At 39.8% G+C, this 18,586-nt stretch overlaps 3 protein-coding genes across 3 annotated transcripts; all 3 read left to right on the plus strand.

Annotated features, from left to right (window-relative positions):
* The first annotated feature begins 2,870 nt into the window (after positions 1-2,870).
* LOC103992279 (uncharacterized) lies at positions 2,871-6,412 on the plus strand. The gene is made up of 5 exons (XM_065161142.1): positions 2,871-4,103; positions 4,614-4,684; positions 4,784-5,186; positions 5,264-5,481; positions 6,028-6,412. The coding sequence occupies exons 1-4, from the start codon at positions 3,963-3,965 to the stop codon at positions 5,450-5,452; spliced, it is 804 nt and encodes a 267-aa protein (XP_065017214.1). The 5' UTR covers positions 2,871-3,962; the 3' UTR covers positions 5,453-5,481; positions 6,028-6,412.
* Positions 6,413-6,917: 505 nt separating this feature from the next.
* On the plus strand, positions 6,918-7,490 carry LOC103992280 (hydrophobic protein OSR8-like). The gene is made up of 2 exons (XM_009411916.3): positions 6,918-7,128; positions 7,220-7,490. The coding sequence occupies exons 1-2, from the start codon at positions 6,919-6,921 to the stop codon at positions 7,331-7,333; spliced, it is 324 nt and encodes a 107-aa protein (XP_009410191.3). The 5' UTR covers position 6,918; the 3' UTR covers positions 7,334-7,490.
* A 2,666-nt stretch (positions 7,491-10,156) lies between these two features.
* Positions 10,157-14,933, plus strand: LOC103992281 (cellulose synthase A catalytic subunit 9 [UDP-forming]). The gene is made up of 13 exons (XM_009411917.3): positions 10,157-10,609; positions 10,710-10,905; positions 11,093-11,319; positions 11,404-11,500; positions 11,565-11,682; positions 11,767-12,033; positions 12,114-12,459; positions 12,552-12,815; positions 12,934-13,146; positions 13,248-13,455; positions 13,543-13,739; positions 13,820-14,173; positions 14,250-14,933. The coding sequence occupies exons 1-13, from the start codon at positions 10,535-10,537 to the stop codon at positions 14,829-14,831; spliced, it is 3,144 nt and encodes a 1,047-aa protein (XP_009410192.2). The 5' UTR covers positions 10,157-10,534; the 3' UTR covers positions 14,832-14,933.
* Positions 14,934-18,586: the final 3,653 nt, after the last annotated feature.

The raw sequence follows: 18,586 nt of genomic DNA on the forward strand, positions 1-18,586 counted from the left end.
TTGCCTCTTGTTTTCATAGACTTTGGTGGAGCTGTCTGATGGTTGCCAGAATCTTGCCAGAAATTCTATTATAATGAAATTTTAGGGCTGATTCTTTATAGAAGATAAAACCCTTGATTAAATTACTAATTGGCGAGCATTGAGATGGGAAACATTATAGCAGCTCATTCTAACAGTTCAGGTATTCAGACTTGAATTGAATCCCTCTCAAATTGAATTTAGGTGTGTGTGTTTTCACCTATTTTTTATAGTTGTTGATATCTAACATTCAAATGCTTAATAATCTTCAATAAATCCGCGATCCATTGGACCAGTGCCCGAAGGCCCGGTTCGAAACCGGTTCATTGAACCGGATCTTGGCTTTCTCGCAAGTCAATCACCCATTCCACGATCAAAGAGGATTCGTCAGTTGACTTGGATAAACGGTTGGGATGAGAAGGTGCATCGTCTTAAATACCCCGAGAAGGCTCGAGAAGAAGAACCCATAGGCGGCGACGGGAGGCTCTGAAGGTATGATTTCGTCCATTTTAGTTCGCTTTGATTTTAGAATTCTTTCCCTGGTTTTGTTACTGCTTTCGTAGATCCTTAGGTCGATTCTTTCTTATCTGAAAGTTGCGGTGTCCTTTGTTGGATGGAGAAAGAAAAGGGTCATGTGGGCAGAAATCACCTTTGCTTGTATAGTTTCTGCGAGGAATTGCAGGGAACTAGATTTCTCTTCGTAATTTTTGTATGGATTAGAATGGGAATGTTGATCCTGGGGGAAATAACTGGGTTGATGAAAGTTTGTTTCGCGTATATTTTTTGGTCTTCACTAATGTTCTTGGTCTAAACGTTTCCCTTGACCTTCCACTTAGTTATTTGGATCGTGTGCTTGAGTTATGGGCGATGAAGGATGTATCTGACCAACAATACATTCGCATCAACTTGAGTGCGATGGAACCTGTGGTTCAAGATTTACATCTGAGTCGCCAGAGTACATTTGCTTGCAAAATAAACGAGTGCACGATGACGCGTCCCTGAATTCTGGAGAACTTGAGTTGGGTCTCTAAAGACCAACTTTTGCTGATCGTCTCCACCCAGAGTTTAACTCTTCAACCAAATCGTCATTAGCTTCTGTAGATATGTCTTACAGAGAGCTGACTTGACTGCATATTGCTTACATGATAGCGAGGAAAGTTGTTTGACATACTTGTACTGGTTGGCAAATCTTATCCGATGTTCCCTAACTTGGTCGTTAACCATACTACGCAATTTGGATAATATTCGCACTGACGTTTAAGTCAAATCCTTTTCCGTCAAGATCTCCGAAGGAAAGTTTATGATAGGATTCGACTGGATGTGTCAGTTGGTGAAAAAATTGGAATTTAGGAACTCGATGAAAGTTTTCTCTAAATTTGAAGTATGAGTATTGTGTAGCTTACCCCAAAAGACAAACATAAACATTGGCGGATCATGTCTTAATCCCTATTTTGTAGCATGGGAAAGTTATGGACACATACATAGTCTGTACATAATTATAGCTATACATTAATACATGCAATTACGTTGACAACACACTTGCGCTTAACCATGTTTAGATTTGAATACTACAGTTGTATCTATCGATGTTGGCTGATGCATAAACAAGTTGTTGACGTACTATAAGTGTTCTTGTTTTTATTTCCAGATTTTATAAGAGCTATTGAAAATAGAATACAATTGGTATGGATGGCTTGTTCCAAGTAGTTCTATGCTAAAATAACTGTTGGCTTCAAAGAAGCTCGAAGTTTTGACGCTGAAATGAAATTTTATGTTATCTTTTGAACAAGTGGGATATGTATTATGTTGCATTGATACTGGCATTGGAACTTTTCTTGAAGTGCTTTCACTGTTTCCCTGAGATCCTGTGGTTAAATGACTTCAATCATTCCAGGATTTAATTGGATAGTGCTTTTGAGTCCTGTTATTTGATTTCTCATCTTCTCCTAGTGTATTTTTACACTGTTGATATATCAATTAACACAGGAGGATATAGGTAAAATAGCATTTTTAAAATAGTTGCAGCTGCATTTCATGGTCGTTGGAAATGTGGTGACAGAGTGATGCCCTTCGTTTGGAAGATAATATGCTTTCTTCCTGGATGCATTCTGTACATGTCATGTTTTAACAGCATAGATAACTTGGCTTTTGTTTTCCTGGAAGAAGGCGTCTAATGTAATGCTGGAGATGTATATCTGGTCTTTAATGAGCTATTAAACCTTTAGCCTGTCCCTGCATCTTTTTGTTCATTTTGTGATCTTTTAGAAAATTTATTTTGTGATCACGAATAATATATGGCAAGGCACGGGCGAGGATAAATGTTGTATCAAATGGGTGTGCCACCCAGGTCACTAGAAGCTATTCTTTTAGTTTGTTTGATGTATAACAAGAACATAAATCAACATTTCATTACGACTACGTACCACATTGGACAGACAAAAGTCGTTACATAGACAACTCAAGTGGTAGTCTGTTTAATGTTTTCCTGGAACATATATGCATGTATTGATGGTTTACGAGATGTAGTTTTGTTGTACCAACAGTTACTGTTGCCAAAAATAATTGTTGTTTCTTTTAGGGTTTCAGGTACTTTTGTTTCTCTACAATTTGGAGTCGATGGGTAATACAGTTGGAATGCCTTTACAAGCAAAGTCTCCAGATCCTTCTGCGACCAGTCAAGTTCTTGCTGCAGCAGGGCCAACACCTGATTCAAAGCCAAAGAAGAAGATCTGTTGCGCCTGCCCAGACACAAAGAGGCTGAGAGATGAATGCATCGTAGAGAATGGAGAGGCTGCTTGTGAGAAATGGATCCAAGCTCATTTACGATGCCTTCGTGCCGAGGGTTTCAAGGTCTGATGCATCAGAGTAGCAAGTCTGAAGCTGGAAGGCCATTGAGATTATGATAATACTCTAACGCACACTTATACTGAGGTCACACATAATCCATAGAGATTTTCTTGTTGCAAGGCATTTGATACTCTTTGCTCTCGTACAGATCCTTTGTTGATTTAATGGAATAGGCAGAGCAAACATCGAATGTGATCAGTACCCTCTATTTCCTATTTGAATATTCTTACTTGAAATTTTCCTATTTGAATAATCATCTCATTGTATGCTTTGCTTTACGTCGAGCATTTGACGGGCACTCGTTGGTACATACAGGAACACAAGGTCTCTTTCCTCTGTGGGTGGCTAATACATTCCCGATCGTCTCCTTTATCTGCACCTGAAATATATATCAGGAGTATTCTGAAGCATATAATTCCCTGGAGTTCTATATCTCAAGATAAAAAGGAGAGAACATGTCTCTGCAAGAGTAGAATGTTGCCTTGTCCAATTTGGCACGACCAGTCAAACGGACGCGGGGGCGGGTGGTGTGTGCCTTCACCTCACGCGCCACCCTCTCCCCCCTTCACCACCAACAAACAAACCAAAGGAGACCCGAGCTGACCTCTGCTCACCGTCAATCTCTCGGTGTATCGTCATCTATCTCTGTGCCTCGAGTGGAACACGAATTAATTGTCGGGAAGAGGCAAACATGGAAGGAAAAGATGGGTGTCTTCAAATGTGGCACCCTTGTGTTTCACGACAGCGTCATCCCATCCCAGAAATGTGCCCCTCCAACCCGAAAAATCCTTCACCTCCATCAAAGAAGAAAGGGAAAAGGAAAAGTTGGCCTTCTCTCCTGTGCCCAAATTGCATCGGACTCTTTCAGTTTTGTCTTGGTCAGACCTTCCACATGGAGGGTGAAAACAGAAGGAACTTTCCATCTCTCTCTTCCTCTCCACACACCTTTATTTCTCCATCATCACCTCTCTCTCTCTCTCCATCAGTTGTGTTCATGACCTGTTCTTTGTGAATAGGCCTGTTTCTATTCCGGGTCTTGCCTTGTATCCGACTTTTCTTGATCTCCTTTCCCTCTTGTTCTTTTTATTCATCTGTAGATGGAGGTCAGGATGACGAAGAAGATGAGAAAGATTACCAAGGAAACATCTCCATCGACTTCTTGTTCCTCCTTTGGGGATGATGCCAGGCAAAGATTCAAACACCAATCCCTCTTGCAAGATTACATGGAGCTGCTTAAGGTGAGATGTGCTTTCTCTCTTTCTGTTTCTTTTCTTGCATAAAAATATTTGATTTGTGGGATCTGATTTATCTTTGATTTAGGGTATTTCGTATCGTAGGTTGTGCGTGTTTCCTGGTTTTGGAAATCCATGGCTTTTCTTGTTTTATTGGCTATGTGGATCTCAAGATTTAGTTCCTTAAGATTGTTTTTTTTTTGCCTGTATGTCATCATTTATATGACTTTATTTTATATTGATTTGTGATGTAGGCATGCATTTTTCTTTGTTTCATAGTTTTGGTCCATTTAGTTGAAAGATCTAGGTATAGTGATTCTAAGATTTGCCAAAGGATCTTTCTGGATTCTTTGGTTCTTGCAAGTGTTATTGTCAGAATCTTGGGTTGATACCTTTATGTTCCTTTAGTATTTTTTTTAGTTGGGAGAACGAAATATAGCCAGTATTTACAGAATTTTTGGATATAGATGAAGGGATCTGTCCCAGTTAAGAAATATTTGGTTTATGAACTTTCAGGAAACGGAAGCAAAGAAGAAGAAACTACAAGAGACAAGACTAAAGAAACTGCAGCTCCTGGCTGAAGTCAGGTATTACTCCCATAATTTTGTTTGACTCAAATTCTTTTACCATGGGTGTTTCAGACTTTTATCTTCTTCCAATTACATCACTTTAATTGGTTATGTTAGATTCTTGCGAAGAAAATACAAGACATTTTCAGAAAATCCATCTCAGGGAATCCCATTTAGATTAAAGAAGCAATCTTATCGAGTCCCATTCCCATCCCCATCCATCTACAGCGCTCTGTTAATGAGTTCGCTTGTTCCAAATGAAGTACCTACTAAGGGAAAGCAATATGGAGTATTGGAAGCTGCAAATACAAGTATTTCTGTGATGGAGTCTTCATCGGTAAATCCACGTCGATTTAAGAAGCAATCTCACAGAAACCTGTGCTCATCCCTTTGTGTTGCACAATCGATGGATGTTTCCATTCCAAGGGAAGTGCCTTCTCAAGATAAGAAATATCGAGTGTTGGAAGCTGTGAATACAAGCACTTCTCCACGGTTTGATAAGAATCAAGTCTCTTTAATGGTATTACTATCATCTGCCTTTTTGTTTATGTAGATGCATCATTTCTCTTTTACTATGAACTCTATTATCAACTGCAGAATGGGGAAGAAATGGAGCTTCAATTGAAGCAGGATATTCTGAAAATGGGAAAATTGAAAAGATGTTCAATGAATGGAGGAGGCTCAAATGATTTAAAGTTAGCCATGTGTAGAGATGTTGGAAATAACTCAAACAGGGTTTCTAAGAGGAAAATTTCATGGCAAGACCAGGTAGCTTTGGAGGTTTAGAGGTGCATCCAATTTCATGTGTGAGAAAGGTTAGTTTTCTGTACCTTTCCACTGGTCCACGCATAAAATACGTACTCTCTTTTTAGTTGTATATGGCTCATGATGGAGCAATTCATGTTCCGGTTACGATGACGATGATGGAATCTAACGAGTCATGAAACCATAAGTTATGGAGAAAAATTAGTCTCATTCCTTTAATTTTTTAAATTGAAGATGTTCCAGATATTCATCTGCTGAAATGGGTGTAAATGTTCAAACTAAAATTTATTCAGTAGCTAATGTCCTCGCTTGGCCATTAATATTTGTTAATTGTTTATAGTTAGGTCGAGAATAGTTATAAACGTGCAAATGTTTATAGAAAGAAATTTGCTAAACCTTGAGTTTATAAATCTCAAATTTATTTCAGCCTCTTTTCGTGTAAATCTACCAAACAAAAACTTTCACAAAAGAGACTCCAATGAAGGTTTCTTGATATTAAAAACAAAAAAACTAGATGTATATCTGGGACATTGCCGGTCATCTTTCTTTCATCCATCGAGACAACGGTTTTAAGCATTGTCGCCTTATTGTTGCAGGTGGTGGAGGCAATGGTGGTGTAGGACTTTCCTACGGCAAGCAGTCTGTGCATATAGGCATTTGCTTTTATGGTGCTGGAGTTGGAAGAAGCTTGGCAATTCTTTTGTTTGGGATGGTGTCTCCTTGTATCCGAGCTTTGCAATTGTAATTAATGCAGATGTTAGATCATGCCATAAATGACTTAGAATCAACAAGTGACAGAAATGTTGGCTCTCTTTTCATTTCTGACTATTGTAGATTGATTATAGAATTGTTTTTTTCAGCAATCCACTATTGTAGATTGATTCTACAGATGGTTTGTTCAGTAGTCCATTATTGTAGATTGACTCTAACATTGTTTACTCATTAGTTTTGAAGGTGATCTTCTGGTTTACTATTATTTCATGGTCAGTTTTCTTATTTGCCATGTGATATAATCGATTAATAATTTGTTCTGTTCAACATCAAAATTTTTTATCTCGTTTATTTGTTTTACATTGATGTATATCATTGATATGATCAAGAGATGATTTGTTCTGTTCAACATTAAGATTTTTTGTTCCATTTAATTTTTTAAAATTACAAAAAAAATTTTATTACCTCATTTATTTTTTAATTAAGAAAAAATATTAATTAAATAATGTTAACATATATCACTTGTGTAATAATGTATTAATCATCGGAATATTATATGTTTTGTCCAATTCATACTACTCACGAAATTACTTATAATTAATTATATTGTATCGAAATAATCTTGTGCCTTTGATCATCGGACGTGATTGTTTTTTAGCTAATGACCAAAATCTACTCCATTTTTTTGGTCGAAGATATGCGACCTATTGTCTATTTCGTCATCATTTTAGGGACCAATAGCTGATATCAGACATTTTAGGTAAGCAAACTTGACCATGTTAAATGTTATCTGGGTCTGTTTGCGCCGGCCAATAGGAGACCGAGTTTGTTGTCTTGTCTACCTTTGTGTCGACGGATCTTTTCAGAACTCTACCGGAGACTGCGGAAAAGAGAAGATGGCTGGATGCTGCTGCAGGGTTCTAGAGATCCTGTGCGCGATCCTCCTCCCACCTCTCGGCGTCTGCTTCAGGCACGGCTGCTGCAGCGTACGTCAATCTTCCTCCGTCCCATCCCCTTTTCTCCACTCATCGTTGTCGAATCTGTTTGAATCCCTATCTGGCTTCTACCTGTTAACAGCTGGAGTTCTTCATCTGTTTGGTGCTGACCATACTCGGCTATATCCCCGGGGTGATCTACGCTCTCTACGTGATCTTGTGTGTCCAACCCGTGGATTACTACGTCCTTGTTTAGGCCCAATACTGCCAGGATCGCTCTTCACCCACCTATTGAACTAAGAAGTTGTCATCTTTCTTATTGCTTGTGCTACGAATAATTGCGTTTTCTCCGGGATGATGTACTGTTTTCTCGATTATTTGGATTGACTGCGTATTGCTTGATGTTTTGCCAATGACGCACTTGCATGAGTAATCTTGAAATTTGCTCCTTGCTGATGGCTGCATATTTGGGTTTCGCAAGAGGATTTAGTGCACTTTCTTTAATATCTTCCGAAGACCCAGCTTCTGTTTGAAGTGTCCATAGAAACATCTTCGCTGACATTGTCAAGTTAAAAAGTTGATAGATTTTCTTTAAATTGCCTCGCTTTACCGACTGTCACACTATATTGCATATTTCACACCCCTGGCCTGTTGCAGCCCTTCCCTTCAATAACCCATTGTAGTTGCTTTTATCTGTCATCAATTCTCAACGTGTGCTTCCTCTGTTCTGATGCTTCCCGTTCTCCCCATCTTCATATGTCTGCCCTTTTCTGATCTCAGTCACCGAATATCCCACTCAACATATCTTTCTTTCTAATCCCTCTTCACCACAGTAGCTGTCCCAAGTTTTGCCCGATTGAGTTGAATTCCTCATTAACTGTTGGCCGCCATTTAGTGTTCTCTACCAACATGTCTCGAGGTAGCCTTTACCATTCTCATGAATAAATCATTGCGTCAACTTGCTGAGTTATGCATGTGTTTCTTGCAATCGTCTTTCTAGTGGTGCCAAACGTAGATGCCATTGAAATGCTACACACCTGTGAGTTCTTGTATTCTATGAATTGCACACCATTGAAATGCCTGTTGTAAGTCCTGATCATTTGTATTGCTTTTAGTGACAGGTAACCAAGTACAGCAAAAAATTTCACAGTCAAGGTTCTCATGCCCATTAATATTGAAAATAAAAACCTCTCATGCCCAGTAAAGTAACTCCACTAAATCATTTCCTTCTTGTTAGGTGGTCTTGGAATAACATTATGCAATACTTTTCTTCGGTACATTCTATTGTTAGGATGTTTCAGTCAAATACATGCATGTCTTTTTCTTGTGGCTAGTTCTGATTTTATGAATATTTTGCTACAATTGCAGTAGCGATTTAAAGCATGTTCACATTTGTGTAAGTAGCATTTTTTGCTCTTGCCAGAAGGTAATATATATCTTCTTTCAGAAAATATCTCTTTGTCTGAATTTTATTGATAGAAAGAGTGCAGCCATCAACCACAAGATTAAATGTCATTTTCTGAACAATGATTAATGTTCTCAGTTGTAAAAGGAATATCACCCTAACTGCTGCTGCCAAATAAAAAATTTCAAGATATTATTATTTAAACCTTTGCAGGTGATGTTTGATGATGTTGCTTTTTTCCTCTTTGATATTCCAATGATCCTTCATTATGGTTTGCTCACCAATTGTTGAAGCCTTTGATACTGATTAGTTAATTTTAAATGATGAGATTTTAGTGTTACTTGTGATGGTTAATTCAATTAATTGGCATCTCTTATTCATACACTTCTTATTGTAGAAAAATATGTCTAATTTCCTTGGATTATTAAAGCTTAAGTTTACTTTGGTTGATAAGGATCTTTCTCTGACATGAACTATCATGCTCTATTCTGTATACTCTGTGCATGATAAGGTTGTTCAGTTGCATTCTAAAATTTGTGCTCTTGTATAAAGGATTTGAAGATTCAATATTATACTTTTTTTTTTTGGTACGCCATTAAATGATCTCTGCCTGCTTTGGATTTGCTAGCTAAAAGGTGTTGAATTTGGATCAGTAAGATCTTTGAAGTTGCATTTAATTTTTCAAAGCACTGAATTTAGAGATGTCACTCTCTGGCTACAGCAGAAAAAATGGAGGACATAATCTGGTGATGAATGCCAGACAATTATGAACTGAGGTTGGTTTTGCTATCTGAAGCTAAATGCTACTATTAGTTCTATGTGCAGACTTTGATGGCTGACCATGCTCCATTTCTAGTTTGGACACATAACAGGAACTTTGATTGCTAAATGGACAAGATGGAGGGAGAATAGAAGTGAATAATTCAATGAATTGTGTTTGTTTTTCTGCCAAGATTGTCGCTTAAGCTTTGAAAAGAGCTGATGTTCCTACAATGAAAGAATTTGCTTGTGACTAGGATCAAAAAAATATCCAATGGAAAATGTGTGGGAAACATAATATCATTAGGAAAAAAGCATCATTACATACACATTAGGAAAAATATATCAAAACATCATTATGAAAAGGACATGAAATTGTCAGGCCACTCTGTAACTACCTAAAAGATTATTGAGTGCAGAGATCCAAACCAGCAATTTAGGGTGGCAGAAGGTTGTCAATGTGCTGTGTAAGCAGATTTGGTGGATCCAAGCAACACACACCTTTCGCCTTGAGTGTCAATTACTACTACTCTTAGCTTGTCTCCACTACCCTTTGGATCAGTTACTCTTCAACTAATGTGATCTGATTTTTAAGATTAAACTCCATGATGATCTAAAACAAATCATTTTTATATTAATGCATGGAAACCTAAAGGAAATCATCCCCATATTTTTTTGTGTGGAAACCTGGTAAAGTATTGGACTTAGAGAATCTCTACAATCCATTTTTATTCAAGAATGAAATCCTATTGAGATTGTCAAACATTTGGTTCATCTTCAGATATGATGAAATAGGATGAATTAAGATAATATTTTATATCAATCATTTTTCAATATTCCGATTGTATGAAAAGGATAGAAGAAACATTTTGTTTCTTTTTCATAAATTTCTGAAAGTGTACTGTGGTTAGTGATAACATGCTCCCAAAGCTTGAAGGAAAAGCTGAGGTATAGTTATGGCATATGGATGTAAAAGAATACTTTGGAAGGCAATGTGGTAGTTGAAAGAGCGCGGGAAAGCGGAGTTGCGAAAGGGAAGGCTGAGTGAGCATGAGCAGAGACGTAGCTTCACTTGGCGGCAATGGAGACTCTGCAACCAACCAGCATCCGGCCACCAACACATTAGGTGTGGGAATGAGGCCCACGCCAAGGACTCGCCACCACCCCTCCTCCTAAAGCTCGAGGCCAAGGGAAGTGCGCCACAAGAGCCTACAAAAGCCCCGACTCTTCTCTTCCCTTACCCATCCACCATCCCTCTCACTGTCCATCTCCGGATCCACTGTGAGCCCGCTGATGGAGGCGAGCGCCGGACTGGTCGCCGGGTCTCACAACCGGAACGAACTCGTGCTCATCCGTGGCCACGAAGAGGTACGTATTGCTCGACAAGATGCAGGGCTGATTCCTCTGTCACAATTGTAGACGTTCCTCTGGTGTTGTTAATGGCGATGTATCGTTGCTGATGGTGCAGCCGAAGCCATTGAGGGCGCTGAATGGCCAGGTATGTGAGATATGCGGCGATGAGATCGGGTTGACGGTGGACGGGGATCTCTTTGTAGCGTGCAACGAGTGTGGGTTCCCAGTTTGCCGGCCGTGCTACGAGTATGAACGGCGAGAAGGGACTCAACTCTGCCCACAGTGCAAGACGCGCTACAAGCGACTGAAAGGTCAGTTATTCTCGGAAAGCTCAACACTGATTAAGAATAGTTCAAGATCAGATCTAATGGAGGTCCGAGATATATTATTCAGTCTTGCTATTAATTGTATAGATGAAGACCAAATTATGCAGTCTGAAAGAACACAGAAATCGATATCATGAAGCAGAGCTAACAACGTCTTTTACATGTGATGAAGGGAGTCCGAGAGTGGAAGGAGATGAAGACGAAGAAGATGTTGATGACATAGAACACGAATTCAAAATTGAAGATGAGCAAAACAAGAAACAGCAGCAGCAGCAGTCGAACAAGCACATCACGGAAGCGATGCTATATGGCAAAATGAGCTACGGCAGGGGACCCGACGACGAGGAGAGTAATACTCCTCAATTCCCACCCATCATCACCAGCAGCCGCTCTCGTCCGGTAAACTCAACTCCTCTTTCTTTCCGGCGTCGACTAGTTAGTGATTCTTCTAATGCAATTTGATCATATGTTAATGCAACTCAGGTGAGTGAGGAGTTTCAAATCGCTAGCAGTCATCACCATGGAGATCTCTCATCGTCACTGCACAAGCGTGTTCATCCTTACCCAGTTTCCGAGCCTGGTAGGCACTTTGAGCCAGTTCTTTGTAAGATTTTGCAGGTACTAATTATCATGGAGCTAAGCAGGGAGCGCAAGGTGGGATGAAAAGAAGGATGGTGGGTGGAAGGAACGCATGGACGAGTGGAAATCCAAGCAAGGCATCCTTGGAGGTGATCCAGATGATGCAGACCCTGACATGGCACTGTATGTCCTTTACAGCCAACTCCAAGTCGTCGATGATCCAACCTGATAACCTTAGCAGTCATCCTAATCACCATTACGATGCAGAATGGATGAAGCGAGGCAGCCATTGTCGAGGAAGGTGGCCATCGCTTCGAGCAAGATCAACCCTTACCGCATGGTGATCGTGCTTCGACTCGTCGTGCTGGGCTTCTTCCTCCGCTACCGGATCCTTCATCCGGTGCATGATGCCATTGGGCTCTGGCTGACATCAATCATATGTGAGATATGGTTTGCCTTCTCATGGATCCTGGATCAGTTCCCCAAATGGTTTCCCATCGACCGGGAGACCTATCTCGATCGCCTCTCTCTCAGGTGACATGCTCTGTTCTCGACGTTCTGCATCTTTCTGATGTTAAGACGGTCCTAACAGCTGCAACCGCGGCCAATTGCAGGTACGAGAGGGAAGGCGAGCCTTCCATGCTATCTCCGGTGGACATCTTCGTGAGCACGGTGGACCCGTTGAAGGAGCCTCCGCTTGTCACCGCCAATACTGTGCTCTCCATCTTGGCCGTGGACTACCCGGTGGACAAGGTGTCTTGCTATGTGTCCGACGATGGCGCTTCGATGCTCACGTTCGAGTCCCTCTCAGAGACTGCTGAGTTCGCCAGGAAATGGGTTCCCTTCTGCAAGAAGTTCAACATCGAGCCTCGCGCTCCTGAGATGTACTTCTCGCAGAAAGTGGATTACCTCAAGGACAAAGTCCAGCCCACATTCGTTAAGGAGCGCCGTGTGATGAAGGTAGAACAGATCTACACCTGAAGCAATTCTCATCTTTCTAATCTTTTAGATTTGGTGGATGATAAGTTTATGGTTAATTTTTGTTTGAGCAGAGGGAGTATGAAGAGTTCAAAGTTAGGATCAATGCGCTGGTAGCGAAAGCCATGAAAGTGCCCACCGAAGGCTGGATCATGCAAGACGGCACGCCATGGCCTGGCAACAACACGCGGGATCACCCAGGCATGATCCAAGTCTTCTTGGGCCACAGCGGAGGTCATGATACCGAGGGAAATGAGCTCCCTCGCCTCGTTTACGTCTCCCGTGAGAAGCGGCCGGGATTCCAGCATCACAAGAAGGCTGGTGCCATGAATGCTCTGGTGAATGAATTAGCCCTGCTTCCTCTTTGATATACATAATGACAGCTTATGCTTTCGATGAACAGTACGACGTTAGATTTGTGCTTCTAACTCGGATTACAATGCGTGCAATTGGCAGATTCGTGTTTCTGCAGTCCTCACAAATGCACCCTTCATGCTCAACCTGGACTGTGACCACTACATCAACAACAGCAAGGCCGTTCGAGAGGCCATGTGCTTCTTGATGGACCCTCAGATTGGAAGAAGAGTCTGCTACGTTCAATTCCCTCAGAGATTTGATGGCATCGACAGGAACGATCGATACGCAAACAGGAACACCGTCTTCTTCGACGTAAGACTGGCGAACTAGGATTCATTGTTAGCTGGAGAAATCACAAGGTTCATTACCAATGTTTATAACATAAACTGGCACTGCTCTGTGTTTCTCATCAGATCAACATGAAAGGTCTGGATGGCATCCAAGGACCAGTTTACGTGGGGACAGGATGTGTCTTTAGGCGGCAAGCTCTCTATGGCTACAACCCTCCCAAGGGCCCGAAGCGTCCGAAAATGGTGAGCTGTGACTGCTGCCCATGCTTCGGGCGTCGCAAGAAGCTCAAGTATTCCAAGAGCGGCGCAAACGAGCCTGCGGCAGATGCAGGTGAACGCTTGCTTGTCTCCTCTTCTTCTTCTACTAGTGTTCTATGAATTGTTTCAGATGCACTGAAGGATCTGCACTCGATCGCAGGGCTTGACGAGGACAAGGAGGTGTTGTTGTCACAGATGAACTTCGAGAAGAGATTCGGCCAATCCGCAGCCTTCGTCACATCAACGCTAATGGAGGAAGGCGGAGTTCCGCCCTCGTCGAGCCCGGCAGCTTTGCTCAAGGAAGCCATTCACGTCATCAGCTGTGGCTACGAAGACAAGTCCGAATGGGGTTTAGAGGTATCATGCCGATGAGACCAACTACAACTCTGCTCGTTTGCCTTCTCTGAGCGTATGCTTTGGGCGGCTGTCTACTGCAGATCGGGTGGATCTACGGGTCGATCACGGAGGACATCTTGACAGGATTCAAGATGCACTGCCGCGGCTGGCGGTCCATCTACTGCATGCCGCAGAGGCCAGCTTTCAAGGGGTCGGCCCCCATCAACCTCTCCGACCGGCTCAACCAGGTGCTACGGTGGGCGCTCGGCTCCGTGGAGATCTTCTTCAGTCGCCACAGCCCGGTGTGGTACGGTTACAAGAACGGCCACCTCAAGTGGCTCGAGCGCTTCGCCTACGTTAACACCACCATCTACCCCTTCACCTCGCTCCCGCTCTTGGCTTACTGCACCCTCCCCGCCATCTGCCTCCTCACCGACAAGTTCATCATGCCCACGGTACGTGACGCTACCTCCAAACTTCCGCGTCCCTTGCGCTTAGCTACTGATGCTTCGGCATCGGGTGGTGGTGCAGATTAGTACGTTCGCCAGCCTCTTCTTCATATCGCTCTTCATCTCCATCTTCGCGACCGGCATCCTTGAGCTAAGGTGGAGCGGAGTCAGCATCGAGGAATGGTGGAGGAACGAGCAGTTCTGGGTCATCGGTGGCATCTCAGCTCATCTCTTCGCTGTGATCCAAGGGCTGCTGAAAGTCCTCGCCGGGATAGACACAAACTTCACCGTCACCTCCAAGGCCACGGATGACGAGGAGTTCGGGGAGCTCTACACCTTCAAGTGGACAACTCTGCTCATCCCCCCCACCACCGTCCTGATCATAAACATCATAGGTGTCGTCGCGGGGATCTCCGACGCCATCAACAACGGATACCAGTCATGGGGGCCACTGTTCGGCAAGCTCTTCTTCTCGTTTTGGGTGATCGTCCATCTCTACCCCTTCCTCAAAGGGCTGATGGGGCGGCAGAACCGGACGCCGACCATCGTCGTCATTTGGTCGGTGCTGTTGGCTTCCATCTTCTCGTTGCTGTGGGTGAGGATCGACCCGTTCATCATCAAATCCAAAGGCCCAGATACCAGGCAATGTGGAATCAACTGCTGAGCCGTGTCCTTATGGTTTGCTTTGTGTTTGAGACAATGTGGGAAGTCTTCTAAGATAACGTGGATTTCATACTAAAAGATTGCTTGTGATTTTTGCTACCAATCTTTCACGTCATGCATATGTGTTGGTGTTTCGTCACCTACGCAACATTGATTTGGTTGGCTTAGAAGAAAAGAAAGTGCTGATTGCTTTAGGTCCAAAGTTCATCCCATTTCACTGGAAGATTCAAAGAATTTCTGCGCTGTCAATAATAGCTACTATCTGGTCTAATTCCTAAACAAAACAAGTCCGTATAGTGAAAATTTTATTTCGAAATATAATTTTATTATTAAGATAATGTATAAATATATTTATATGGATTTTGACGATCTTTCACAATCATGTCCTCAAGTCTATATTTAAATGTATGATCGATTATCAAATCATAGATTGACTGTAGATTAAAAAATTTTGTTATTATATTTGCAGGCATATTGCAATCTTCCATTATGTCCTCACACAATTGAACTTTTAATGTTAATCTTGGATCGATATAATTAAAATATCCTACGAGCAAGGGTCTTTGCTAGAGAGTACTAGTTGATCAAAAGTATAGAGGTAAGAAATATGTATTTAACATTTAACAACTTGATCTCTAATAAAGTGAAAGTTGATGGTATTTCATGCGTGAGTGGAACATTGGGTTGATGCATATATAAGTGGCACCGATATTATCATAGAATATTATAAAATTGAATTAGCAAATAATGCCAAGTTTGTGTGGCATATTAGTAACCCAATTGAGCCCTACAATGATGGTAGCGATGGCTTAGTATTTAATTTCAGTGGCAGATCTTACGATTGTGTTTTATTTTTTGAAACTTCAACTTATCATATTTGCCCCAAAGAAGATAATACAAGCTGATGTAAATATTTCATTATCAATGTTGCTTGCCCAATCAGTGACGAAGACATGACAATAAAGTAATAGGTATTTATGAAGGAGAAGTCCATGATTAAATCCCTTTAAGATATCACAGAACATATTTTAATATAGACCAATGTGCAGTGAAGGGTCGATATATGAATTTTGATAATTTATTGACTACAAATAAAACACTTGGATATTTGAGAGATAAATATGAGGAATCAAGTACTTGTCGGTATTGTGTAAGATCCATAATATGGCTTAAGTGATGATTGTAAACAGGTGGAGAGCTAATAGTAATACGAAGATCAAGGATTTAATATGATTTAAAGATTTAATTTTTGGAGTGTATTATCATGTGATGTCCAAGTTCCATGGTATTATTGGGTTGTGTTGAAGGTATAAGAATTGTAAATAAGTAGTAGCAATACTTGATCATATTGATGCACTTCGATGTCACTTAGCTAAGGAGAGGACTAAGATATCATTTGTGGTGTCAAAGGCATTACTTCATCAAGCATTATAGATTGATTTAGTAGAGAGATAGATGGATAAGTTATAAGATGCTACTGAACTAGAGTAATAAGAGAGTACTAGTTTAGAGGAGAATTATTCGTTGATGTGGTGAGGGTGCATTTTGAATATGTTTGACATATACTCATATGAATATAGTGATGGTTAGTTATTCTAGTAGCTCGTATCACTGAAGAAGCAAAATTTTGAAAAGAAAAAGTAAGCACCTAATGAAAATGTAAAACTTGAATCTTGGTGCTAACTTGTGTGAAGTGTAGGGGCATAACGAGAGATAATATAGATAATCAAATACTTTAAGTTTTTAAAAGTTTAGGATTTTATGAAATAGTTTTTCAAATGATGAGTAGTGTTATAGGATTAGGGTAAACATATGATTAATAAGATATATTAAAGTTTGAAAGGTTAAAGTTGCATGGAGACTTGGTGTAGAAAGGTGAGATTAATCTCAACTATGTATTGATGCTTATATTCGGTAGAGCTAACTAGTTGGTATGTATGATAATGACTTGAGATGTTATATGCCACATAATGTAGGGTAAGTGATATTTACCTCCTCCATTAGAATAAATTATTTTAATGATAGATTGAAAAAAATTCTCAACTATCTTTCTAAAATAAGTAAAGATTATAGTAACTTCGAAGATATAATCATATATATATAGTGAAATAATCTATGAAAATGATATAAAATATGAAATTATGAAAGAGAGTGATTGGGACAGAGCCCCAAACATCAGTATAAATGATTTCAAGTGATTTAGTGCAAAATACGAAAGACATTATAAAAGATAGTTTCTGACTTTTATTATTAAGGTAAACATCACAATGAATTATAATTCTACTTGATTTAAAATTTGAAAAGGAGTAACAAGAAATTAATTATTACTAAATGAAGGTTGACTAGTGACTAAAGCGATGATGCCACACATTGATTGAAGCACTAACTAAAACAAGAGCGATTGGCTAGATGATTTATGAAGCTGATGATCACTTGCATATGTTGTCTTTATTCTAGCCTCAGACCAAGATGTCCCAATGCTCAGATCCTTTACAAGAAATGAATCAGAAAAAAACTTAATAGAAGTGTTATTTTGTTTACAGAATTGAAAAACAGAAATAAAAATTGTTTTGATATTAGGTGTATACAAAGCATCATTTAAGTATAAAAATATTTATGTGTGAATTAAGTATTGTGGAACCGATGTGAGTGATAGGGATTTCATTATCGTTACTAATGATGATGCTTTCATTATCTCCATAATCGGTTTGGTTAGATACATTCTACAAATCAGAAGTGATATAATGAAAAACACTAGAGTTAATAATCCAATTGCTTATATAAGTAATCATAGTAGTTATAATATTTGCTTGAAGCCAATTGGGTGCAGTAGTAGGCTTGTTGAGATTGGCCGACTTTTATAATGTGTCTAATTTTATTATAAAGTTGACAAATGACCTTTTGCTTATTATTATTATTGGGATGTTAGAACTACTAATAGTTGCACTTGAAGTTATTTTTTGTTTGGATTGAAATTGTCATCATAGAGAGTTAATAGTGTGATGGAGAATGATGACTCTATGTATTATCCATGCGTCTAGAAGATTACTTATTCGGTCTTTTATTAAAGTACTAGTTGCATTGATTGTCTTTTCTTTTGGATTTTTGATTAAATTGAGCTTTGATAATTAGTCTCTTCTTCTTCTCTTCTCATTTCATATATGTTTCATAATCAATTAACGTGTTATATTATCCTTCAAATGATATTTGTGAGTCACGTGCCTAAGTTGTTATTACTAGTTCCCTATATTTGACTCCTAAGTCATTGAAAGTATGAAAAATGATTTTATCATCGATCAAGGATGACCTATTAAAGTCAAATAATCTATAATAACTTTTAAATTTTACATAAAATCAATAATAGTAATTCTCTCTTGTATTATTTTCATTAGAGTAAATAAAAGACTTGGCATGCCAATACGAGGGTGATTTATAACTTAGATTATATTTCTTCTATAATGCTATATAAAGAGATTTGTGGTGCTATAGAGCCAATGATCGAGGCTTGAACGACTTATAGAATAAAACGATCTTGTCATAGCCATAACTTACGATTTGCCATTGGAATGGGTTCTTCTAATATATGATGGGAATTAAGGTTATTGCATTGATAGATATACATCTTATAGGTTGAGAGGAATTATTATTTCTTGAGGAAATAATAATTAAAGTGTATGGTGTAGAGGAGGAAGATATGCTAAAAAGATGCTGTGATCCAATAAGAAAAATTCAGAACCAATTGTTGATCTAATTTTG

The sequence above is a fragment of the Musa acuminata genome, chromosome BXJ3-7, assembly GCF_036884655.1.
Source record: "Musa acuminata AAA Group cultivar baxijiao chromosome BXJ3-7, Cavendish_Baxijiao_AAA, whole genome shotgun sequence".
NCBI classification, from domain to species: Eukaryota; Viridiplantae; Streptophyta; class Magnoliopsida; order Zingiberales; family Musaceae; genus Musa; species Musa acuminata.

Bases quoted from the DNA above. Each gene is read 5' to 3' on its own strand.
- LOC103992279 (XM_065161142.1), top strand. From the start codon at position 3,963: ATGGAGGTCAGGATGACGAAGAAGATGAGAAAGATTACCAAGGAAACA. The intron at 4,685-4,783 runs GTATTACTCCCA...TGGTTATGTTAG, and splicing joins CAGCTCCTGGCTGAAGTCAG to ATTCTTGCGAAGAAAATACA. The intron at 5,187-5,263 runs GTATTACTATCA...TATCAACTGCAG, and splicing joins AGAATCAAGTCTCTTTAATG to AATGGGGAAGAAATGGAGCT.
- LOC103992280 (XM_009411916.3), top strand. From the start codon at position 6,919: ATGTTAAATGTTATCTGGGTCTGTTTGCGCCGGCCAATAGGAGACCGA. The intron at 7,129-7,219 runs GTACGTCAATCT...ACCTGTTAACAG, and splicing joins TCAGGCACGGCTGCTGCAGC to CTGGAGTTCTTCATCTGTTT.
- LOC103992281 (XM_009411917.3), top strand. From the start codon at position 10,535: ATGGAGGCGAGCGCCGGACTGGTCGCCGGGTCTCACAACCGGAACGAA. The intron at 10,610-10,709 runs GTACGTATTGCT...CTGATGGTGCAG, and splicing joins TCATCCGTGGCCACGAAGAG to CCGAAGCCATTGAGGGCGCT. The intron at 14,174-14,249 runs GTACGTGACGCT...GTGGTGGTGCAG, and splicing joins ACAAGTTCATCATGCCCACG to ATTAGTACGTTCGCCAGCCT.